Source organism: Lactuca sativa, chromosome 1, assembly GCF_002870075.4.
Source record: "Lactuca sativa cultivar Salinas chromosome 1, Lsat_Salinas_v11, whole genome shotgun sequence".
Lineage (NCBI taxonomy): Eukaryota > Viridiplantae > Streptophyta > Magnoliopsida > Asterales > Asteraceae > Lactuca > Lactuca sativa.
The window spans coordinates 119,564,643-119,591,369 of record NC_056623.2 but is presented as its reverse complement, the minus strand read 5'-3'; the positions used below and the strand labels follow the sequence as shown (position 1 = coordinate 119,591,369).

Here is a 26,727-nt window from a genome sequence, read left to right as displayed (position 1 = left end):
GAAAACAGAAAATATACGTACATACAAATGGAAGAAATTCTACTCTACTTATAGTGGTAAACATGCTAAGAAACAGGAATAAACTATCAGTTAAGAACCACAAATATAGGACTACTAAGTCCACGTTTTGAAACCCCTTCAAACTAGGTCATTATTAGACTAGGTCTGACCTATCCAACTTGTGCATATGGAAACCGACCCGACCCATTCGAACCCGTACCCGTGACCCAGCTTAACCCATCAAGATTACCCAACAAGACATACCTTTTATAACATTAGTGGATTTTATGATGACAAATTAAAGGAAGTGGTAATGAATTTTGATGATCATTTTTTATAGTATGAATGCTTTTCTAATTGTGAAACTTAGAAAAACGACTATAATTTAAGAATAAAAATGATTTCTATGATATCATTTTTTTTTTGAGATTTATTGTTCTCAACCTTTTATAAACACATATAAATTGCTTATTTTTTGACTTAAAATAATGCTAATGCAGGTTGACCTATGTTTAAGACCTAGTTAAAGTCCCCATGAAAAAGTTAATTCAAGGAATGGACCAACAAAACAAGACAATGACAAATGCCAGACTTGATAAGGAAAAGGCTACTTTTGTGAGTTTATGCCTAGTTTTTAATTTTTAATTTTAAATTATTATTATTATTATTATTGTTTTTTTTTTTTAATATTAGCCTTTTTGATATGCAGAAAACCCAAAAGTAGAATGCCACAATAGGTTTGCACACATGCAACAACATTTTGGCAATGACACAAGTAAGTTGATGCTCCAAGCCCTTACTTGCCATCCACACCTGGTGGACAACCACTCATGACACCAAGTTTAACTGTTTTACCTAGTACATCTGGTGGCCAACCAATAACACCAATGATTTTTTTGACATGATATGTGGAACATACAAGTGTCCCTTAATAGCAATGTACTAGATATGATCTTCATATCTTTATTTCGTCTTTTTTTTTCAATCTAAGACCAAGGAAAGCTAATCTATCAAGGAACTTGATCGCACTTCTAAGTGTAGGAGGTTTTCCTAAAGAATACTTTTTAGGTTTACTTGAAACTTCATTACAAGAAGCTCAAAAAGTATCCTCAAGTATGCGTGCGACAGTTAGATGTATTTTTCTATCTTACCTTATAGAATTTACAATTGTTCTTGCTTCTCAATAGAATTTATTTGACCTATTATATATTTTTTTTTGTAGTTGGTCTTAATTATGGACAAATGGATGATTCTGCAACTTCTTTAACAATGATTGGGTCTACAATTTTTCTTGCTCCAGAGGCGGTGGAGCTCCTCAATAAAGTCCAACGGGTCATGCATTCTAATGTCATATCTCCTAAATCCATAAATGTTGTTTTCAAAAGAATTGGTTTTGTCATCCAGAAAGGCTAGCGGCACAATTTGTTGCCCGTTTGCCTTCAATCGATATGTATTCAACTACATTAGTGTCGTAAGTTGAAGAGAATGATATAAACTCTTGTGATTAAAAACTTGATGAATTTTCTTTTTGGGTGCCTTTTTTGTTACATTTCAAGATATAAAGAAAATAAGGAGCAATATTAATAACATAAAATGGTAATAATATCTTCTTTTTAGTTTATGACTTATATTTCTTTTCTGTTTGTATACATTGTAGATATACTTTAAATACACCATTTTTGTATACTATTTAACCTGGATTAATGATTAATATTATTTTATTATATTCTTATTTACTCCTATAATATCTATTTGCCACATTTTAATATTATCGCCTTCCATTCATAAATGTGACCGAATGTTAATTAGAATCATGCTTAGAAATTTAAATGTGGCTAAATGGTAGAGAATAGACACACATTTTAGATAAAAATGCAATGGTTTTAACAATTATGTATCACCAAACGCAAACAATTGTCACATTTTTTTTATAATTTTATTTATGTGACTAAATGATATCACATATCACGCTTTTACGTAATGGAAATGTAAGTAAACGTAACAAATAGCCACATTATTTAGAAAAATATGTTGCTATAACTAATTTACAACGATGGTTTTAACAATTATATATCGCCAAAAGCAACCAATGGTCACATTCTTTTCTTTGTGATTTTTCTTTACGTGGCTAAATGATATCATAAGTCACAGTATAACATAAATAAATGTCACTAAAGCGTAACATTGTAACAAATAGCCACATGATTTAGGAAAATGTGTTGTTATACATACTATTCAACGATGATTTAACAACTATGTATGACGAAAAGCAAATAATGATCACATTTTTGTTCATTATGTGGCTTGTTCATGTCACTAAATGATTTCATGTCACACTTTATCGTAAATAAATGTCACTAAATGTTACCAAATGGCCACATCATTTAGAAAACAAGTGGTGCGATAAGTAATATTCAATGATTTTTTTCCCAAATATGTATCACTGATACCCAACCAATGGTTACATTTTTTTCTTTATGAATTTCCTTTATGTGAATACATGAAATCATATTTCACGCATTAACATAAATTAAAGTGATTAAATGATATCATACGTCTTACTTAAACATAAATTAATGTGACTAAAGGGTAAACACTAGTCACATTTTTGTATAAACTAACCATGATTAACACAAACTCGACTCACGTTATATGTGACTAAAAGCTAGGTTATAGTCATACTTAAATGATAAATTTCAATGTGGCGGTAAGACACATGTAGTGTCACGACGTACGGTGACATTTTTGAGGAAAAAAAATAAGTGTGACTGTATGATACGATCACTTTTTTATAGGCCATAAAAACTGTGGTTATAAGTCATTTTTGTTGTAGTGCAATACATGACAATAGAATGATAACCGCCTTGTCTATTAGGATGGTGATTCAATTACCATGTGCATATCATTTTTGTTATTAAACTCCATCATATCATGCAAACCCTTAAACATCGCGACTAAAAATTAAGTTTATTTATCACATGTATCCTAATCATTCGGCCTAGAAAAATCCATATAAATAAGTGTAGTTTATCATAACTTTCATTGCAATCACTAAAAATGAAGCATAAGTTTTGACAGTTACACTTATGTTTGTGTCCAAATTAACACCAAAAGTGTATGTTGTATATTAGCAAGAAATGATATGTTAAGGACCGATATTTAATTAGTTGTACAAAAACTGGAAAGCTGGATAATTGGAAAGTTTATCACTAGGCTTAACGTTTGCATAATCTTTTACTTGCAAGGCAGTAGTTAGGTCATCAACAGAGAAAGGCATTCTGCATGTGAAAACACAAATTTCTAATTAGTAATATAGTTTCATTTGATGTGGATAAGTAAGACAATATCGGTGAAGGAGGTAAATCCATAATTATTGGAGGTTCCCACGAACTTGCATTCAAACTAAGGTTGAAGCTAAGTCCAATCAACTCAGAATATTTAGATATTTGGCTTATGTGTTTGGTCAGTAAGGGTTTCATTGAATTAGTAACATACGATGATGAAAAGAAGAATATATCTTGTTAAATAAGCATATCATCAAAGAGATAAAGAATCCTATGAATTATATATAACTATATTTATCTAAGTTAAGACAACATGAGGCATTGTACCTGAACCTATCTTCTATTAAATAGGAATTGCTGCTAGCATTACTAGATTCTTCTATCATCAACATCCTCAAGATTGAAATAACCTATTCAAGATAATATAATGACAAGTTATTAAGTTAATTTATATACAAAATTACAGGACAATTTTTAGTTACCTAAATATGAAATTTCACATGTAATACTTACTTCCGGGGAAACACATGGAGTGTTGCCATTGTCATCCTGAAAAAGAGTGCATATTCTATGCAATTGTTGGAGACTTAAAATCTGCAATAAGTAGCGAGTCATCGTATGAGATAGCACGTAGGCATCTGGATGACGGTACGTAGTGGATCCTGATGAATGACAACTCCCCTAAAGGGATATATTGGTTTGTTTTACATAGAATTTTGAAAACAATAATCACTTTGTAATTTGTTTGATCCAGTTTGATTATGAAATTAGCTTGAATTAATCAGGTTAAGTTTTAGAATTTTCAAACAGACCAGGTTCTTTCAAACATACTAAATTAGTTCAAGGTATATATTTAAAAACCATTCCCCAAAAGTCTTTGCAATGGTGAAAGTCTTTGTTTTCTCACGAATGAAATTATAATAAAATTAGTCCAACGAAGACTAATGCTTTGAACATGGTCAAACAGGCTTTAAACATGGTGAAATAGGCTGAGGCTCATTCAGATTTGGTCCACTAGCTACTATTCTAATATATATATTTTTGAAAATAACCTTTTAAATTAGGGAATCAAAATGCTATTTTACACCAAATTTAGTGTATAGTTGTTCCAACCCACACCATTCCTTGCATCAATATGGTGTCGGTAAATAATAAAATACACAATATTGAGTTATGCTATCCACATAAAAAGCAATTGTATTAATCTTCTCTTTATACAATTGATACCTTCAACTTTGATATTTATGATACAGATTAAATAAATATTATGCATAACAATGAACCGAACGTGGTATGAAATTTAGCAACTGCTTTTATAATTTTGTTGTAGTATAATTTTTTATTCATGCTATCTTTACCGTTGCAAGAAGCGGTGTTAAATCGAGTGCCCAATAACAACCTTGGTGTGAATGTAGTTGAACATATGTCAATACTCAACATATGCAATTGTTCATGCATCAATATTTTAGTATTCATAAACGTATGTATTTCATTCTAATACTGGCTAAATCAGTGTCTAGCGAGAAAGAGAGACTTACTGGGCATAGATCATCGGTGATTTCTTCATACGTTATCTGGTCTTTTTCATTTAATGTCTAAAATAAAGATATTGAATAAAGTTAACACGCAAAAGAATGCTCCCTTAATTTGAAATAAGGAAAAAGAAAAAGATATATTTAATGAGGATAGAAGAAAACCAAACTAGAACCTCAAAAGGAAAACTTAATTGAAAGAAACATACCAAGAACCCAATAGCCTCTGTAACAGGCTTTAGTTCATCCAAAAATGAGGCTGCATACTATGATAGAAAGAAAAAAAAACAAATAACACAATTGCCAAATAAGACTTAACTAAACTTATTACCGAAGAGTTAATACTAGATAGCTAAAAGTTAACCCATTTTAAAGGTGGTTCGTTATCGGATATGTATATAGTTTTACAAAGAAATTGCATATGTAGTCACCTAACATTTCCTCAACGGTACAAAAATTACTCGTTAATGTGATGTATTTCATTCCAAAAAAGAGTTGATTATTCATCAACATAAAAACAACATAACTTTCGCAATTAAGCACGAATAGTTCTAGAGCTTATATGGAAAATCGAGTAATTACATTTCCAAGTCAGGGCTAATCTACGCTAATAAAGTATTTAGTGCGCATAGAGACGCATATGTATGTACATACATATATACACTGTCATACAAGATGTTTGTATGCACGTATGTATGTATCGGTTTTATAATATCCTTTTTTTTCTTAGTTGTTAATAGATATAACAAACTCATTTAAAATTCATTTTTTGTGTGTACAATAATAACTCATTCGGGCAGACATTTCTCTAAAAGGTTTGGTCGTTAATTACAAGAGACTATTTCTTACGGTACATATTCTTTATTTTTATGAAACTGCAAAGTGTGGATATCATATCTCACCACAAGGAACAATAATTTAAAAACTACATGTCTAATTATACGTGAACTCTTTCATTAGTTTTATATTACACGGAGTATGTTGAAGTTAATGTCAAATGATCTATTAGCACATTTTACACATAAATTACTATCTACTAAGAGTTGTAAAAGCTTATAGTAGTTCATCCCGGTTTGCATTTTCAACAAGTTTATGGTATGTTACCATGACTGACATGGATGACATGCATTGCATAAACTAAACCATTTAGTTATACTTCTCCAATTTCTTAGTTAATCACGAACCTTCCAACATGTTGAAATTGGTGTTTATATTGCTAGGAAGAAGAGCTTTAAAGGCTTATGTCCGTCTTGTTAGATTTAGAAGCCCCCCCCCCCCCCCCCCCCCTATTACCTACCCAGTCTCCCAATAACTATTATGTGTTAGTAGGGGACAAGGGAGAGGAACCCCTGGCCCTCGTCATTGGCAACACCAGAGAAAGATAAATATACTTGTGTAGTTTGTATAACAAAGTCCAAGACTTTAAGGTGAAGCTTTAGACGAAATCTAATTAGAGAAATTGTTGGGTGTTGCTTAAGGACGAAACTTTAGAAGCAAGGTTGTGAGCAAGCTAGAAGCAAAGTCTGAAGAGTCAGTGAAGCCATGAACTGAAACATGAATACTATCATCGGAGCTCATCGCTTGAAGTTCCGAATCTTGGTTGTGATTTCATGTGATTTTCTTGAAGACCAGGTTTAGTATGTACAAATATCGACACATATATGGCGGTGACATCATAGGTACATAAACCTCGGCCCATAATAAACACGTTAAAATTTTATTATAAATAGATCTATTTTTATGAGTGTAACCTTAAGGAAAGAATAATATGTGTGTCGAATATTATCAATAAAATCTCTCTTTAGTTCGACAGCAGACCTACCTATGATCAAGTGAACCACTTATATCCTTGTGTTATTGTTTAATATACACATCCGTATTAACGTGTTTATGTTCCGAGATGTTCTTAATCATAACAAAATTTTCCTATTTGTAGTCTTGTTTTCCTTTCTGTCTAATTGAGTTTTCCTTCCATACTATAATCCCATCTATTTTGTTATGAATTATTATGGTATTAAAGCTCTATTCAATCCATATTTTTCTATTTGTTAAATGTGGAAGACTTTGTTGTAGGCAGTAGTTACTGAATTAAAAAGGTTTATGTTTAATTCCTATTCACGTTTTTCATGTATGTTTTTCGTTTTTGTCTGTATTTCATTGTTGCAAGTATTGCTTGTATCTGTTGCTAGTATTACTTGTCTATTTCCTATTTATTTTTGACAATATAGGTTGAAAACATAATTCTTTTTATTCTATTAGTACCCTAATTGATGGTAAGAAGTATGCTTAAATGAGTTATGTAATGAAGAAAATTTTGTACAAGAAACATATGTTGTCATTTGTTAAATGTGTAATAAATGAACCGACAAATAAGAAGCTGATTATGTTTACCGAAGGTCTTTTTGTTTTGTTTATTTTCGAAGGGATTATTCCGGAACGAATAACTATGGAAGGGTATGTTGGTGATTTTAGTGTCATCATGTCATTTTAAGTAACTGGAAGTAACAGGTGAGCTAAGGGGATTCATAATTTGTACTCTAATATATGTACGAGGTTGTGCGGAGTGCACGCATGTATAAGATCGAATTAGAAGCTGGTTCCACGACTAGTCGGGGGTCCGGGAGCAGCGCCCCTAGCGGGGTCCAAGGGGCAGAGCCCTTGGTTGGGGTCCCGCTACCAGGTCAGCGGACAGGGTCGACCTGCGAGGTTTGGGGCAGTGCCCCAAATCCTCACCGAATTTTACATATGGGAACATAGTGGAAATTCCAATTTCTTGAGGGTGATTATGGTAAAACAAATGAAACTCGTTAGTTTTGGTAACCCTAAATCCTCATTAAATCCGGATTAATATTACTTGCTTCCAAAGCAACTAAGGACGGCCCGACCCTAATGAAACCCTAATCTTGTTTAATATATAAACATCTGTTCCTCTACAGAAGAGGGTTATAATCTTATACTCTCTTTTTCATCATACTTTCATAGAATCCTCTAGCATATTGGCTTACGTTTTCTATGCCTAGAAATGTAAGTGTCCACTTGGATTATCCTAGAATGAATTTCTTGTAACCCAGACATAGGGTAGAAATATCAGTTCGGAAAGTGATATCACGATCCAAGTTGGTATCCAGATCTCCACCTCAAACTGTAATATTTCCTACAATCAAACTGATATTTCCTGTTTCTGGAGATGGGTGACTCAATCTACGAGATGACCCATAAGTTTGCAAAGATGGAGAAGTTCGAAGGTGTTGACTTTAGGCGGTGGAAGAAGAAGATGCACTTAATGCTGACTACTCTCAAGGCAGCGTATGTGCTAACTACTCCTAGACCAGCAGAGCCTGAGGAAGGTGTTGTTGAGACGGATGAAGAGACAAGAAAGAGACAGAAGTGGGACAATTATGACTACATCTGCAAAGGTCACATTTTGAACGGTATGTCTGATTCTTTATTTGATATCCATAGTGAAGCCTTGTGTGCCAAGGAGTTGTGGGACAGTCTTGAACTGGAATACATTACTGAGGATGCTTCTAGCAAGAAGTTTCTGGTCAGTGACTTTAATAATTACAAGATGGAAGATTCAATGTTTGTCATTGAACAGTACAATGAACTCCTTGGCATATACGGCCAGTTTAAACTGCACCGTATGAATATGAATGAATCCATTGTTGTGTCCACTATCATTGATAAACTGCCTCCGTCCTGGAAGGACTTCAAACATAACTTGAAACATCATAAGGAGGAACTGTCATTGGTTTAACTTGCTAGTCACATTTGTATTGAAAAATCTCTTCGTGCAAAGGAAAGTGAAAAATATGAAAAACCCAAAGGAAAAGTTGAACCTGGACAGCCCTCGGTTCATATGGTTGAAAACAAACCAAGGAACCAGAACCACAAAGGACATGGCAAACATAAGCAAGAACATGTCCTAAGAAACTCCCACAAAAAGAGAAAGGATCCAGTTTGTTGGAGGTGCAATCAAGTTGGGCATTGCAAGCGTGATTGTCGTGTGAATTTGGGCAACAATGGTGCTGGAAACAGTGGAACCAATGGGAAAGTGAACGGGTGTTCGGCCCAAGTTAAAGGAGGTCAGTTTTTGACAAACTTTGATAATTCTAATCAGAATAATGTTTATTATGTTTCATTTTTCCCTGAATCATTCTATGTGCAGGATGATGATGTTACTTGGTGGATCGACTCCGGAGCAACGAACCATGTATGCAAGGATAAACGGATGTTTGAAACACTAACTCCGCTTGAAGATGGGTCGGTGCTGAAAATGAGAGACAATTCTTTTATTCCTATTTTTGGTTTAGGTGTCGTGTGTCTTGAATTTACTTCTGGAAAGACAATTAGGTTATTTGATGTTTTGTTTGGTCCCAAGATTCGCAAGAATCTTGTTAGTTCTAGTTGTTTGAGTTTTCCTGGTTATAAACAAGTTATTGAGTTGGATAAGTTTTTTTTGTCTAAGGGTGGAAGGTTTATTGGCTTTGGATATTTAAATAATAGAATGTTTCGTTTAAATATTGTTGGCAAATTATTACCTATTCAGAATTCTGCATTTGTATCTTTTGCTTCTAATGTTGATAAATCTATGCTTTGGCATTTAGGATTAGGTCATGTCAACTTTAGAAGGATGCATGAGATGTCAAAAGATGGATTAATTCCAGCTTTTGATATGACAACTGATAAATGTAAAACATGCATGCTTACAAAAGTGACAAAACAGCCCTTTCCTAGTGTCACTAGAAATTCAGCTGATTTGGAACTTGTACACAGTTACCTGTGTGATTTTCATTTCACTCCTTCTTTGGGGAATAAAAAGTAGGCAGTCACTTTTATTGATGACTGCACTCGGTTTTGCTATGTGTATTTGTTGCATTCTAAGGATGAAGCCTTGGATAAATTCAAAATATACAAAACCGAGGTGGAATTGCAATTGGGCATTCCGGTTAAATGTCTCAGGACTGATAGGGGATGTGAATTTATGGATCCCATATACTTCCAATCAGTGGGTATCATTCATGAGACCACGACACCTTACACGCCTCAACAGAATGGTATTGTTGAACGCAAAAATCGAGTTTTAAAGAAAATGGTAAACTCGATGTTGTCTTATTCGGGATTGAGTGAAGGATTCTGGGGAGAGGCCATATTAACGGTCTGATATTTATCAAATAGGTTTCCAAATAAAAGGAACACAATTGTCCCATCTGAACTTTGGTTCAAGAAAAAGCCGAATTTGATTTATTTTTGGGTTTAGGGATGTTGGGCAGTTGTAAAACTCATCGAGCCCAAAAAGAAGAATTTGGGAGAACATGGAATTGATTGTATATTCATTGGATATGTTGAACATTCCAAAGCATATAGGTTTTATGTAGTGGAACATAATGATTCGATTTCGGTTAACACTGTTATCAAATCACAAGATGCAATTTTTGATGAGATGCGGTTTTCATCGATTCAAAGGCCTAAGGATCTGACTTTTGGTGCTCTTAAAGAGAAAAATTCAGAAAAACGATATGGTGGTAATGTGCAAGAACCACAAGAGCTTCGTAAAAGCAAAAGAGGCAATATTGCGAAAAATTTCGGATCCGACTTCCAATTGTACTTGGTGGAAGGTTCAAGGGATGAAATTAATATTGAATACTCTTATTGCTATAGTATTAAATATGATCCTAAGACTTATCAAGAGGCCATGGAGTCTCGTGATAGTGCCTTTTGGAAGGAAGCAATTGATGATGAAATGTCATCAATTCTTGAGAACAACACATGGGTGTTGTCTGATTTGCCTCCAGGTTCTAAACCACTCGTTTGCAAAATGGATTTTCAAAAAGAAAATGAATGTTAATGGGACTATTGTCAAATTCAAAGCCCGTTTAGTCATTCAAGGTTTTAGAAAAAAATGTCAGTATTGACTATTTTGATACGTATGCTCCAGTTGCACTTATTTATACTATTAGATTGTTGGTTGCCCTGGAAAGTATCCACAATCTAGTTATTCACCAAATGGATGTAAAAACAACATTTTTAAATGGTGATCTTGACGAGGATATTGACATGAAACAACTAGAAGGTTTCATTATGCCCGGTAAAGAGCATATGGTTTGTAAACTTGTCAAATCTTTGTATGGGCTGAAACAAGTTCCTAAATAATGGCATCAAAAATTTGATGAGGTGATTTTTTCTTTTGGTTTCAAGATAAACTAATGTGACAAATGTGTTTATAGTAGATTTAATGATGCTACTTGAGCTGGAGTGATCATTTGCTTATATGTAGAAGTCATATTGATTATTGGTACCGACCAAAATCAAGTGGATGAAACAAAGACATTGTTATCATCCAAGTTTTCCATGAAAGATTTAGGAGAGGCTGATGTAATTCTTGGAATAAGAAATAGGAAGATGAACAAAGATTGGTAATGACTCAAGGTCATTATATTGAGAAAATTCTCAAGCAGTTTAATTTTACCGAGTGTTCTCCTGTGAGTACTCCTATGGACCCAGGTGTGAAATTAATGCCAAATAATGGCGTTCCCATTTCACAATTGGAATACTCTAAGGCTATTAGTAGCTTGATGTATCCCATGACAAGTACCAGACCTGATATTACTTTTGTTGTGGGTAAGTTGAGCAGGTACACTAGCAATCCTAGTGCTCAGCATTGGCAAGCAGTGAATAGAGTGTTTAAATATCTCAAGGGAACCATGAATTATGGTTTGAGTTATTTGGGGAGTCCTTAGGTTTTAGAAGGTTATTCAGATGCAAGTTGGATTACCAACATGGAGGACAATTCCTCAACTTCTGGTTGGGTATTCTTGCTTGGGGGAGGTGCCATTACTTGGGCTTCCAAGAAGCAATCTTCCATTACAAACTCGACAATGGAATCTAAGTTTGTTGCGTTAGCAGCTGCTGGTAAAGAATCAGAGTGCCTAAGGAATTTATTCAATGAGATTCCTTTGTGGTCTAAACCGATAGCACCTATTTCTATCCTTTGTGATAGTGCTTCCGCTTTGGCTAAGGCATATAGCCAGGTTTATACTGGCAAGTCTAGACATCTAGGTGTTAGACATAGTATGATTAGGGAACTAATCATGACTGGTGTGATTTTGGTTGAGTTTGTGAAATCGCAACAAAATTTGGCAGATCACTTGACTAAAGGTCTGAAAAGAGACTTACTGCACAAGTCTGTAATCGGGATGGGATTAAAGTCCATTTAATTCTATATTGATGAGACATCCAATTCCCTCCTAATATAATGTTAGGAGTGGAATTAAATGTGGAAAGTTCATACTTATAGATTGGAACACATGAAGTATTCATCTCAGGTATGTGTTCAGTTATGCAAGTTAGCCAGGTTGAAGTTTAACTTCTTAATAATTCCTTTGATAAATGTATGTGCAGATACATGGAAAGGAGTTACCTACGTGATTGTCAAGTGTAGCCGGATTTGAAGAGGTTGTGGACTTGACCTTGATACGATCATGAGAGGATTGGAACACATGGCTTTATAATAGTGTCAAGTTGTATTATGCTAGAAATTCAATAAACTAGTATGTATTTTCCTTTCTGGTATTCAAATGGGTTGATGGGTTCAATTCTTAGAACACCCTGATTCTCGAGTATTTGAAAATGTATGATACAATATGGAAATTCAGTCGTTTCGATATTTTCATTATGTACTAGTTTGTTTTGTTTGATAAGGTTATGTTTGTTCAAGGGTTACACTAAAATGGGGGAGGAATGTTGGTGATTTTAGTGTCACCATGTCATTGTAAGTAACTGGAACTAACATGTGAGATAAGGGGCTTCATAATTTGTACTCTAATATATGTACGGGGTTGTGCGGAATGCACGCATGTATAAGATCGAATTAGAAGCTGGTGCGACGACTAGTCTCGGGTCCGGGGGCAGCGCCCCTGGGTCCGGAGTTTCCAAAGGGGCGGCGCCCCTTTGGCAGGGTCTAGGGGAAGCACCCCTAGCGGGGTCCAAGGGGCAAAGCCCCTAGCTGGAGTCCCGCTGCCAGGTCAGCGGGCAGGGTCGACCTGCGGGGTTTGTGGCAGCGCCCCAAAACCTCAACGAATTTTACATATGGGAACATAGTGGAAAATTCAATTTCTTGAGGGTGATTATGGTAAAACTAACGAAACTCATTAGTTTTGGTAACCCTAAATCCTCATTAAATCCGGATTAATATTACTTGCTTCCGAAGCAACTAAGGACGACCTGACCCTAATGAAACCCTAATCTTGTTTAATATATAAACAGCTCTTCCTCTACAGAAGAGGGTTACGATCTTAAGCTCTCGTTTTTCATCATACTTTCACAGAATCCTCTAGCATATTGGCTTACGTTTTCTGTACCTAGAAACATAAGTGTCCACTTGGATTATCCCAGGCTGAATTTCTTGTAACCCATGCATAGGGTAGAAATATCAGTTCAGAAAGTGATATCACGATCCAAGTTGGTATCCAGATCTCCACCACAAACCCTAATATTTCCTACAGGGTATATTCTAGTAATGTAGAGGTTGAAGGTTCTTAGTAGATAAAAGATTAAAGTTAGAGGACTAGAGCTCATATCTAGAAATGTTATAAGGATAAAGGGATCATTTCTGGTTTAGTTAACCTATTTCTTTCTTTCTAGTTATATAGTTTCTACTATCAGAGAGAGAGAGAGAGAGAGAGTGTGTGTGTGTGTGTGTGTGTGTGTGTAAACCATCGAGTGGGTTAAGGTATAACAAGAGTGCAAAAAGCCGAAAACACCTGCTAATTTTTATGTTAGTATAACAAGAGTGCGAACCATCGAGTGGGTAAAGGTATCCTCTAGTATTGTTTTAACGTGGTTATGTTCAGGTGGTGTGTTGTAGCAGGTTAATAAACCCTCGAGTGTGTTATAGGCATTCATGATGTGGTGCTATTACGAATTCAAAAGTGAGATTAGTGGATAAATCTTATGATTAAATATTTAGTTTAGATGGTGATGGTAATAAAACCGAGTTCACAGGAATTACCAAACATGTAAGATTGAGTTAACCCCTTATGGGGTTTAACCGTTTAGTAGTTGTGTTTGGGAAATTTGTTAATTTGGTGACAAATAGTTACCAAAATTGTTAGTGGTCGGGTGAATGATCATAGTTGTAAATGTATTAACTAAGCTCCCAATTTTATGGTCAAGCTTTAAGAACTTGTTATATTGCATTAATAGGTGTTGACAAGGTGACACGTGAGTAACCATCATGCAACTTAAGACCAAGACCATCTTTATTTTTCACTAACTAATCGGGTAAGTACATGGGGATTTTCTAGGTACATACTAAAGTGAAATATTTTGTATGTAGTGATACTATTGGTGATTATATATGTTCTGATAACTATGCACAAGCTTGTTTCTTTTGATGAAAACGTTTTGAAAGTGTGAGTCTTTGATTTCCCATGTTTTCTTATTGTAAAATAGGAAACTTTGGTGATTAAAGTGCTTTGAATATTCATGGGTGACTATTATAAAATTAAAATAAGGTTAGTTTATTAATTAGTGTGTTGATTTATTAGTAAGTCTTATAATGAGTGTATAACATCAATCTTTTGGGTATTGATATTTATATTATACAAGGGATTCCATTATTGATAACTTTATTGGTAATTATTCGTGATGAGTTTTCTGTGTTTATAGTATGTACATATCCTTATTTATGACAGATTTAGGTATGGGCATCTATGTGATAGTATTGGTGAAAGATAGTGAACGTGATTGACATTACTAGTGGAAAGTAGTGACTAGGGGTATGTGCTATTGAAGATAAATATGCAAGACTAATTATTGATAACATGAATAATCTTATCCGAATGTGATTTTTGGGACTTGAAGGATAAAATCCCTAGCTAGTTTTTTTTCCTTTGGTGTAGCGTGTGTATTGCTTGTTTAAATCTTATAACGTCGTGATTATATTTCAATATATTTCGAAATTATATTTTAGAGTATCGTGTTGGTCAAAACCCATGTATTCATGACTTACATTGTATGTGATATGTTCTTAGGTTTGGGAGGTGAAGATTATAGTACGCAACGAGAGACATACTATCTATGATGTAGACGTGTTTGTACAATTATTTCCCTTTTGTGTGGTTCTTGTTATTGATATTGTAACACCTAAGTATTTTCACTCTGATGTTTTTAGAAGATTTTGTTAAACCTTATTTTACAATGGTTGTATAACATGATATTAGTTCATCCACGGTAAATTATATGATTTGAAAATATGAGTGTTACAAAACCCTAAAAGATAACTCTATCTCTATCTAGCCACATGTATAGAAAGAAAAGATAATTCTCTCTAATACTAGTCCTCCTAATTAGTTTAGTTCAGATTTCTTGTCATGTCTATTGATTTAGAGATATTAAATATATCACTTAAAAGTTAGTTTTGAGTGCAAGTTGTTAAGAGAATTATTGTTATGAGTTGTGAGTTGTAGAAGTTTTACACACTAGTTCTTTAATAATATGAGTTATATGTAAGTCTTGTTTACATACTTCCTAGTTAAATGGTTGTATGCCAGATTTAGATCAAATCTTTTATTTAAGGGGTATGTGTTGAGTTGTGGAGCCTGATTCTTCATTTGACCCTAAGGCCGCTATACAAACTAAGAAAGAGTTCCATTATCAATTTCAACTTGAAAATGAGTCATGGCCCAACTTCGTCACAATTTTTTTAGCGGGTCTTATTGGTAGTAGGCCATTGTGCTCCTATAAATAGCTTCCTTGAATTTTTATAACCTAAGCTAACTTAAGCTAAGATATCCTAAATGTAATAAAACATATCAATTAAGTTCTTTTTCTCTCGCTCTCTCTTGCTCTCTCTCTCTCTCTCCCTCTTTCTCTCTTTATCTCTTGTTCGTCCATTATAGTGGAAAGGTTGGTTTGGAAGAATACAAAATACTAGATATCACGGGTGTTGAGGATGCTATCCTCAAAATAACTTTAGGAACTAATTGGAATTTGAAGAACATCAAGTACATCACAATCTAAATGGTTCATAAATTCCAGAAGACGGATGGAAAGGTAAATAGGTCTCTTTCAGACACTTGAAAGTTTTAAGTTGTGTATAGTATTTCAAGATCAAGGACTTCGAAAGAGACAAGGTTATGGTCAAGGAAAGGAAGTGTACATTCATAGGCTACATGTCAGATGAAATACGTTATAACAAATGGGATAACCACAACAAGAAGGTTGTCGGAATCTGTGGTGTACTTTTCAACGAAAGTGTCTTATACAAGGATGAGAATACAAAGATCCACACCAAAGAAAAACAACTAGAAAAGAAAATTAAAGTTTTTTTTATGCCTCATATAGCATCCTTTTATTATATGTTGAGGTCATGTTCATTGGTGGGTCATACATGTATGTGATCAACAATATGAAGATGTTGTTGTCCAGAGAGTTCGAGATGAAAGACTTTGGGGCTCCCAATCATATATTGGGCATTAGCATAGCTACAAACATTTTTGCATGTACTTTAATGTTGGAAATATTGTCCAATGACATTAACTATTTTATAATATTTCTAATTATATCATGATCCTTTTGGGTTGGTCTCATAACACAATTAACAATAAGGAACTGAAGAAAAATTCATTATTAATTTATTAATTTATTAATAAATTAATTGGAAATTATTTTGGATTTTATCAAATAGTTTTAGTTAATTGAAAGGCTTGAATATTAATTAATTAGTAGAGATTAATTGTGATAATCCAGAAGCCTCCTGGAAGAAGCATATGGACGATTTTTGTCTATCTTGGTAGGGTTAAGGCGTGTTTTGAATAAATATTATATTTTACTATATGGATTGCATAAGGATTTATCAACTGCGAATAAATAGATTGTTAGGGATCAAGCACCAGTGGTTGATTCCATCTCTGAAAATCGTCTACCCTCTTTCTCTTTCTCTTTCTCTCCATCTCTCACTTATTGCCGAAAATCACAAGTTGTTCCTAGGATTAGTGATTTTTGAATTTACCTTCCTAAGGGTTATTCTACATTTCCTTATTGGAGTTTTAGGTTTGACTACATTAGAGAGATTCTACTTTGGGTCCTTCATCCTTTGCAAGAGCTGGCAATCATAAGGTTAAAACCAAAGTATCAAGAGCTTAGTTATTTTATCCTTCTCCAGTTTAGTTTTTAAAGTAGGTTGTTAGTAAAACCAAGTTGTTAGGATGTATGTACACATAGGAATGATTTTGTTTATTATTTGTGCTAATCCTTTATATATAGATGTAATAAAAACCAACAATGGTATTAGATCCTTTACATTTTAATTATATGCACTTCTTTGTAAAAATCAAAAAACGTTGTTCTGGATCTGTGATGGACACTACACACCTAAATTTCCAGATTTTCGAATTTTCTAGGTTTTTAGAATTATGGGGATAAACCCCTTAATTTAAATATTATTTAAAATATTTAAGTTTGAATATTCAATCTAAGAGTAGTTGTAAATGTTATTTAAAAAAATTTTAATATGAATATTTAAGTAAGTAAAATTTGAATATTATTTAAATTAGAACTTAAGTTCGAGTATTTAATTTAAATATTGTTTAATAGAGAATTAATTAGAATATATAAAATATAAAGATATAAATCTAAAAGGTTTAAATTTATTATATGGTATGATTACTAAATGTATGACAAACTTACAATATGTGTCCTCACATGTTTAATTAAAACATCATCGTCGACGCATGACTAGGCCCACTCTCTCTAATGTTATAAGAGATGTTTAAGGAGATTTCTATAATGTCTAATGAGGTCGATTTTGAAAAGCTCATAGATTACCACACTCACCGCCTCTGGTCATTTTGAGAGTGGAGTTACTGAAACGATTTGATTAGATAATGTTCAAGTTAAAAGCATTAACTAAAGTAATAAAAAAAATCTCGTTTTATATTATAAAACTATGAGATGTATGAAAAACACACATTTTACTTGTATTCTGATGATGGAGCGTTTGTAGTTAACCATCACATCATTGCGAGAGTACAAGTTGAAATTATGTGTCACTTATAAATTTGTTGTCAATGGAGCGTGTGTGGTAAACTGGCATGTTGATGGAAGAACAACTTGTATCCAGGGTCACACAGTTTTGCATGATTGACCCATAATATAGTCTATGAGCAACGACATCCCCATCATAGAATTGAGATGAGCACAGTACGCTATTTACATTCGATTGATTGACAATGAATCTAGAATGATTTAAGAGTTTTAAAAAGATTAAAGCTAAAAAGGTGCAATGCCTACCAAAATAACTTTGTAGTGTGTTTACGACATCCCTTTACACATTGTGAAACCAAATATGTATCCTATTATAATTGATAATTCATTTTAGGTTTAATAATTATTTTAAGGATGAAATCAAACTAACTAAACGTACGTTTTGTAGATGTCGAATGAATACAACAACCTTCATCCTTCTCTTCCACCATCTCACTCTAACTTCTCACTCTTCTTAATCATTTCAAGGGAGAAACTCACTGGTCCAAAGTATTTCGACTGGATTCGTGCCTTAAGGATTTCCTTGATGTATGAGGGTAAAGAGTATGTCCTTAATGGATATCTCGCCTTACTAGATGATGATTCATCTGAAGAGGAAGTGGTTGCTTACAATAAGCATTACGATGAATCAATAAAGTTTTCTTGCATAATGTTAGCGACGATGTCTTTTGAGCTCCAAAAGAGTAGGCTCGACATGAACGATTCGAGAACGTGAAATCCTTGATGGCTTGCAAACATCAATATGGGACTTTTGTATCTTCGCACATCCATAAAATGAAGTCGTACATGGAAAGATTGTGGAACTTGGATGTCTAGTTTCCAAAGGAGTTGGTCATTTACATGGTCCTCAACTCAGTTTGTGCTTCATATCATCATTTCATTATAAACTATATTATGAACAATCTCGACAAGGCATTAATGGAACTTCATGGCATGTTGAAAATTGTCAAAGCTATTATGCTTTAGACTAGAAGGTGTTAGATCTATATGCTGAAGAATAATTTTAGAGTGATGTTTTCCAATAACATATGATCCTATAGAGTCACGCATTTAGCAAGTTGGCACATATTGAATAAATATTATTAATATGATTATTGATAAATATATCCAACTGTTGTATTAAATTAAGAAATTATTATTTACTGAAATAATATTTTATAAGATAGAATAATAACTAGAAAGTCATTGTGTATGATTTATATGTTGTGTATATGTTTTTGGACCATTTTTTGTCAATTTATTTAAAGATAGTTTCTACATATATAAAAGGTGTAAATACTTGTATAAAACAAGTAAAGGAAGACACCCGTGCTTTGACTTCTTCCCAGTCAAAGTCATAGATAGTGAGGTAAGTGGTGAGGTTGCTTATAATGCAACCTATTACACCCCCATGTCTCTTCCATTTTAACACAAAATTTCATTTATGAGGTATGGTGTTTACTACTTGCAAGTTGCTATAAAAGGAGAAGCATAACTAACTTTTATGTTACTTGAAATTTCTCTTCTTGTTACTCTTTCAAGAACCATGGGTTCTCTCTTCATGTACATTTGTTACCTTTTGAAGACTAGTTTCAAGTGTTAGTGATTTACAAGTGCTTCTCCTTTAGTGCTTAATTGCGTTAAGCACTTAAATGATTAAGGAGTACTTCATACAAGAAGGGAAATTGCATTCCATGATCCTTGCTCTTGTTAGTGGATACATAAAGAAACTCTATTCTTTTGTTTAAGATCAAATATTATTTTCAAGAATGATGTGTTGACTTTTGGATCATGATTCACCTTTTGACTCTATAGGTACTGGGCAGACCAAGCATAGAGGTCCTCTATTAGATTCTACATAAAACTAAGTCATGGCCAAATTCGTCACAATTTTTGGACTTCACCATATTGGTAAGTTTTAGGTCATTATGATCCTATAAATAGATTCCCTAAATTCGTGTAACCTAAGCGAAGATAGGGTGATAATTAGTGGAACGACACGACAAAAATACATGACACAAAACAAAATTGGGACAAAACTGAAATTTGAATTCGTGTTCGTGTCATGTTTGTGCGAACTGTAAAAACACGCTGCCGTGTCGACTTGTGTTCATGTTCAAAATTTGACACGAAATTGACACGATTTAGCATTTTTGGTCATGTTTTTCGTGTCTGCGGTGTTATGTATGATTAAATATTAATTAAATAAACTAATTGTTATATTATGTTATCTTTTTTCGTGTCGTGTTGTGTTTGTCGTTTTTTAATTGGTTCGTTTTTGTGTTAGTTAAAAAACACTACATCGTGTCATGTCGTGCGTGTGTTACATAAAACATTGTGAAAAGTTAAGGTATAATAAATGTAATTCTGATGACCCGATTTGTCACCCTAAGCTAAGGTATAATAAATGTAATTCTGATGTAATAAATAAAATCTTTCTCACTCACTCACTCACACACACACACACTCTCTCTCTCTCTCCCCCCCCCCCCCCCCCCTCTTTCCCCTTCTCTTCCACTCCCGTGTCAGCCTGTGGACATAGTTAATAGCTATGATCGTCTGAAACACATTAAATATTGTTTTCTTTATATTTTGTTTGCATTATTACTCCACGTGTGATATTGGTGAATCATTTCTTGAGGTGCTTAAAACCTAACAGTATGCTCTCTCACTCTGCCTTTCCACACACACACACATACACACACATGCTCTCTCTCTCTCTCATCCTCCTTCCCTTCCTCTCTCTCCTATGTCTTCCCGTAGACATAGCTAATAACTCTGATCGTGTGCAACACATTAAATATTATGTTCTTTATATTTTGTTTGCATTATTACTCTATGTGTGAAATTGTTGAATCATTTCTTCAGGTGCTTAAAACCTAATATTATGCTTCTCAGCAACGGCCTCTATTCTTTTTTATAATGTCGCTTATCATGTTGATGTTCTTTTGGGACAAAGACAAACTATTGATGTTGGATGGACATTGGTTTCTCGATGGAAGGTAAGGTCTTTACAATCACTTGGATCACACAGAAAAAAGTTCTTAGTAGTGGTCTTGGCATGGGTCGTATCTACCCATGCGATGTTGCCCAATCCTATGGAAGTTTTATGGGTCTAATAGATTGTTCTAATTTCAAAAGTAAACGTGCAGGTGTTAATTTGGTCTAGTATTATTGGTTCAACATCTAGAAGGTATTTTCCAGCCTAATCGTCTCCATTCTCTCCTTGTTACGCGTAGGGGAGAAAACACTAGTTTTGGGTTGATGTGTAGTTTATCTTATTTGCTCTACTTATCCTAGGTTGTATGCTAATTCATCTTGTAGATCAAGTGCCGGAGCGTTTTCAACGGTTAAAGCATCCATAATGGAAGTGGTATAAGAGTTGAATAGGGTGATGATTACGATTGAAGAGGAGTTTAATAGAGTATGAGTGATGACATGGAGTAGAGTTGAATGGATGAGTTGAATGATCATTGAATGGTTCAATATAAGGAATAAAATGGTGATTAGGATTGAATAAGTGTTTAATGGGTTGTTAGTGTTGTTATATAGATGGTTAATGGATGATATGACAATCCATTGAACTCTATAGAGTTCAGTGGATTGTCGATGCCCTTACTAGTTTTGACAAAAGATGATAATAAACTATTTGTGTTTACTTTTTCTCATATCTTTTGTTAAAAGTAAAAGATGCTAATAAACTATTTGTGGCAAAAGATGCTAATTCATCTTGTAATATGTTCCCTAAGTTATTTAGAGCGGTGACAAACTACATTCATTTCTATGGAATGATCTGGCATGCAAGCATATACGTACACAACATGAAAAGTTAATAAAATGGCAGTACCTCTTCCTTTGACCGACAACACCATAGCTCTAACTCTACTAAACCGGCTTTCACATATTGCCCATTAATGAAGGAACAACACTCCCGGCTCTGAAGAAGACTGTAGAGTGAAGAGAAATGAGAAAGAAAATATTTTATTTTACTGGAAACAAGGAAAATGACCCCAATATATAAAGCCATGGTTGATTAACAAAATACCTATTAAATATCTTCCGATTGATATATGAGAAAGTTTGAGCAAATATCTTCTGAACAATTTTAGGAGGCACCTGAAGAAATGCATCCGAATAGAGCAAAAATTATATTATTTATCAATTGCAGTCCACCTTGATGCAATATCAAAAGTTTAGGCACGCTTTACATAATTTGAGTGACAATTGGAATCATTGTATAAGCGTTTTAGGAAACAATAATTTTTTTTTCACAAAAAGAACTGCATCACTTATAAATATCTTAACATTAATAGAACAGACATGAGGCCATGGATAATGCACATACAAAATTTTCTTTCAATGTGTTGAGAAGAGTGTTGAGGCAATCAACAATGCCTTGCCAATGATTGAAGTGAGAATCTTTGCCAAATTTCTTTTTCAATCTGCTGTGAAGACTATTTACGGATTTGAAGTGAGAATCTTTCCCAAAGGACACTCCAAATATTAGCACTTTCTCTGACCTTGGGGGAGCCTGAATTTTAAAAATCATGTGAAAAACTCATGGCTAGTACATACATTGGGGTATATTATATGTGAGGATAAATCGAAGTTCAACTACCTGAATACATAAAGCAAGTAATGATCCCAACTCTTTCTTCACGTTTCCAAGAATATTATCATACATTTTCTCTACATATGCTATTAGTCGCTTCTTGAAAAGCAAAGCAGGGTATTTGGCTTCAACTTGTTGTACTATCTCAGTTGTATCCTCATCCTCAGTAAGGTCACCAGAAAATACAGACGGACCAGATCCCTGAATATTTGAATTGCAAAACCATATCATGGAAGATGAATATGTATAAGCTGGAAAGATAAAACCAGTATTTAGATAAAAAAAAAAAAAATTGGGCTGTTAAAATGTCTAAATACCATAGCCAAACATCGAGGTGGTAGCTTCTTTTGACTTTCTTCTATTAAGAATAGCAAAGTAGATGCAATTGATATCCAATACGCCATTTGATTGTTATTTTCTCCATCCTTTAATAAGGTGAACCATCACAGTTGAAGTAAGCGGATAAAATTTCATTTTTAAAAGTAGGTTGAAAATCAAGAATAAACAAAACATAACTGAAAACCTTTTTTGCAGTAATGGTTGTATATTGTCTTTATTGTTAACATCGAAGGAATTACCTCATATGCTGAAAGAATAATGTAAATAAGTTTATCAAATACGGGTGTTCTTTCATCTTCAAGAGTCTTCCAATGGAGAAGGCATTTGTATATGGTGTACGCTGCAACAGGTTTGCCATAATTGAATCCAACTTCTACCCGAACACACTCACAAAGTACAGCAACATTCTCCTCCATCTGCATTCAAACTCAGTCAACAAACCTTGTTGTATTGAAACACTTCTTCTCAATCAGTAAAAACCTAAGCTATTCACTAAACCTATTACTTTCAAACTTTTAGAGAAAAATGCATGGACAGATGATAGTTTTCGTGTAGCCAGACTCCAAATGAATATTTTTTTAAAAGCAAATAATGCCCATCATGTAAATGATTAGGGAAATTTATCATCTTGTGTGACCTATGAGAGTTTTCATTCTTGCATATGAAACTTGATTTCCATCAAAATCATTAAATGAAGAGGCTTACTTGAATATCTAGTGCTTCCACAATCCTGTCAACAACCTTGTCCATTGTAGGGCGTTCCATAAAATTGAGATGAGTGCATTGATATGCTATTTCGTTGAAGGTATCAAAAGAACGATTGTCAATTTGATTCCTTATATGAGGATCAATTAGCTCATCATCACTAACGCTCCTTTTACTAAGAACTTCAAACATTACCATGCCAAATGAGTACACGTTAGATTCTTTTCGAAGGATGCCACTTGCATTGTAGGTGGGATCCAAGTAAATTTGGGTACCAGTAACCTTGGCTTCGGTATATAGCCTATTTTTGGGACTTGATCTTAGCAAACCAAAATCAGTAATTTTTGCGACCAAATTGCCATCTAGCAATACGTTGGCACTCTTCACATCTCTATGTATTACTCCATTGTAGTCTCGAAGACCCGTGTGAAGGTAATTGAGTCCTCTTGCTGCACCTATGCAAATCTGTAGGCGTTGTGTCCATGTGATGCAGCGCATCTTATTTGGGTCTTCGAGATGATGATCAAGGCTTCCATACATAGCATACTCATATATTAAAATCTTCTCATCATCTTGGTCACAGTAACCAATTAGAGAGATGATATTTTTATGGTGGAATTTGGAAAGCACCTCAAGCTCGTTGTGGAACTCACCCTCTCCAAGGTAACCATCATGATGAAGACGTTTGATGGCTGCTGTGCGGTATTGCCAGCATTTAGAGAGTTGTCCTCTGTAGATATCACCATATCCACCGTGCCTGATACGCTTGTTTTCACTGAAGTTGTCGGTGGCGTGGTTGATCTCCTCGAGTGGAATTAAATAATTTTTCAGGTGTACCTCTAAAGAAGATATTGGCGTTTGACATTGGGAACTCTGAATCTGAACAAATATGAAATGGGATTTGTTTAGATAGTATGAAGGAATTTCAATAGGAAACTTTGTAACATAAAATACGGCCGTGTATAATTTACGTTTCACTAAGTATTTGATAATAAGGAAATGATATTTATCAAAATTTTATACTTTTCATTTAAAAATGGTGTTAGACTAACAAGATAATTCAAATGAGTAATAAAGAGAATATTCTACAAGATATCTTTGGATTTTTACAAATGTGTAGGTCTTTATATTATTGTAGAGGGTACGAATTTGAAGGTAATTAAAGGAGATAATGCGCCCACTTTCTTGATAGTACAGTGGATCAACATTCGGCTCACTAACACAATTACATACAGTGACCGTAAAACCAAATGTATTATATATTGAGCTGATTTGTACATAATTTTTTTTTTAATACCTAACAATTTGTTTTATAAAATATCGTATTACACAACTATACAAAGTATAAATTATTATCTACGAATTAATTTATATAATGTGAACCGTTTATATATATATATATATATATATATATATATATATATATATATATATATATATATATATATATATATATATATATATATATATATATATATATATATATAAACGGTTCACATTAGATTTTAAAAAAAATAGAGAAGTTCAACTTCAGCCCTATAATTCTCTATGTGAGAGAGAGAGAGAGAGAGAGAGAGAGAGAGAGAGAGAGAGAGAGAGAGAGAGAGAGAGAGAGAGAGAGAGAGAGAGAGAGAGAGAGATTCTCTGTTTAAAATCATATAAAAAATATGAGAACATAATTAAAACCAGCATTACTTTTGACAAAAGAAGTTCGATAGTATATAAAAATATCAATAATTGAACTACTAGGGCTGTCATTAAAAAAATAGTAACCGACCAAAAATTATTTTACGCTAAAAGAATCAACAATGCTTCCTGAATACGAGATGATTTGTACACAACAGTTTTTCTTTATACAAAACAATTGGTGTTTTAAAATGTTGTATTATACAATTCTATAATACATAAATTGTTGTGTATTACAAAAAACTGTTGTATACGAATCAGTTTCCTTCCTAAATACGTATCTTATAATACGTATCTTATAATATGGTCCATCTTATGCATTTTCTTTTATAACAAACTAAATTTTGTTAAAAATAATTAAGTGAAAAGAAAACAGCAAAAATTCAGTTAAATTAAAAGACTCACGTGAATAGTCAATGCTTCCTGAATCCTGTCGATAATCCTTTCCGTCGAGGGGCGCTTTGTAACGTCGAGGTTAATGCACTCATGTGCAATTTCGTTAAAAATTTGAAAAGACTCCATGTCAATATGCCCTTTTACTATTGGATCAATTAACTTGTTTAGCCCATCCTCTTCATGCTCGTCATAGTAGCATCGGACTAGGTCCAGGAGATATTGCTCCTTTGCATCTTTAAAGTGCATTGGATTATAACACAGCATCCCACTCGACATTTCAAATAGTACCACTCCAAACGAGTATACGTCAGACTCTTTCGAGACCCTGCCTCTTTGAACGTAAACTGGGTCAATGTAAAAGTTTGTGCCCGCAGCCTTTGTAACGAGTTTGGTTTGTTGCTGATTTCGTGGACCATATCTTGACAAACCAAAATCACATATTTTGGCTTCCAAATTCTCATCTAATAGTATATTTGCACTCTTCATGTCTCTGTGAATTACTCTTGTGTTCTCCCCAATAGCGGAGTGAAGGTAGCCAAGGCCTTTTGCTGCCCCTAAGCAAATCTTCAAGCGTTGAGCCCATGTTATGCGGTGCCTTTTAACTGGGTCTTGGATGTGACTATCGAGGCTTCCATTTGCAGCATACTCATAAATTATAATCATCTCATTGGCCTCTTCGCAATAACCAATGAAAGAGATTATATTTTGATGGTCAAAAGTGGGAACCATCTCAAGTTCTTTATGGAACTCGTCGCTTCCTTGATGACCACACTTACTAAGGCGTTTGATGGCTACACTGCGTTCCTCCGACCCTATTGAGAGTTGTCCTAGGTAGACGATACCATAACCACCGTCTCCAATCTGATATTCTTTATCGAAATAATTTGTGGCCCGATGAATATCTGCTAATCGAATTTGATACTTTTGGAGGTTTACTGCTGAAGAAGACATTGTTTATGTATGGTTATGGCAGAAGTAGCGTTGTTGTTCTATTTATATAAACATATCCGAACGTCTTCTTCACCTGCAAATCGAGCTTGAAGGGCGGTAATGGTGGTGCAACGTGAGAAGAGAAGGAGAGAGAGAATTTAAGGTGCTAGAGCCTGCAAAGCTATATAAGAGAGAGAACGAACAATTCGCATCATTA

At 34.0% G+C, this 26,727-nt stretch overlaps 1 protein-coding gene across 1 annotated transcript; it reads right to left on the bottom strand.

The window, feature by feature from the left end:
• Nucleotides 1-3,021: 3,021 nt before the first annotated feature.
• On the bottom strand, nucleotides 3,022-26,727 carry LOC122198202 (uncharacterized). The gene is made up of 13 exons (XM_042902375.1): nucleotides 25,590-26,727; nucleotides 23,499-24,377; nucleotides 23,033-23,209; nucleotides 22,772-22,879; nucleotides 22,461-22,655; nucleotides 22,188-22,373; nucleotides 21,888-21,958; nucleotides 21,690-21,789; nucleotides 5,026-5,082; nucleotides 4,823-4,879; nucleotides 3,798-3,878; nucleotides 3,612-3,694; nucleotides 3,022-3,278 (listed from the first exon to the last, which is right to left on the bottom strand). Exons 1-13 carry the CDS (start codon nucleotides 26,529-26,531, stop codon nucleotides 3,164-3,166), a joined length of 3,051 nt encoding a protein of 1,016 aa, XP_042758309.1. The 5' UTR covers nucleotides 26,532-26,727; the 3' UTR covers nucleotides 3,022-3,163.

Coding starts and splice junctions, on each gene's coding strand:
- LOC122198202 (XM_042902375.1), bottom strand. CDS start 26,531: ATGTCTTCTTCAGCAGTAAACCTCCAAAAGTATCAAATTCGATTAGCA. Junction 5,083..21,689: donor GTTGTCGGTCAAAGGAAGAG/GTACTGCCATTT, acceptor TTTCTATCATAG/TATGCAGCCTCATTTTTGGA. Junction 4,880..5,025: donor CAGAGGCTATTGGGTTCTTG/GTATGTTTCTTT, acceptor TCTTTATTTTAG/ACATTAAATGAAAAAGACCA.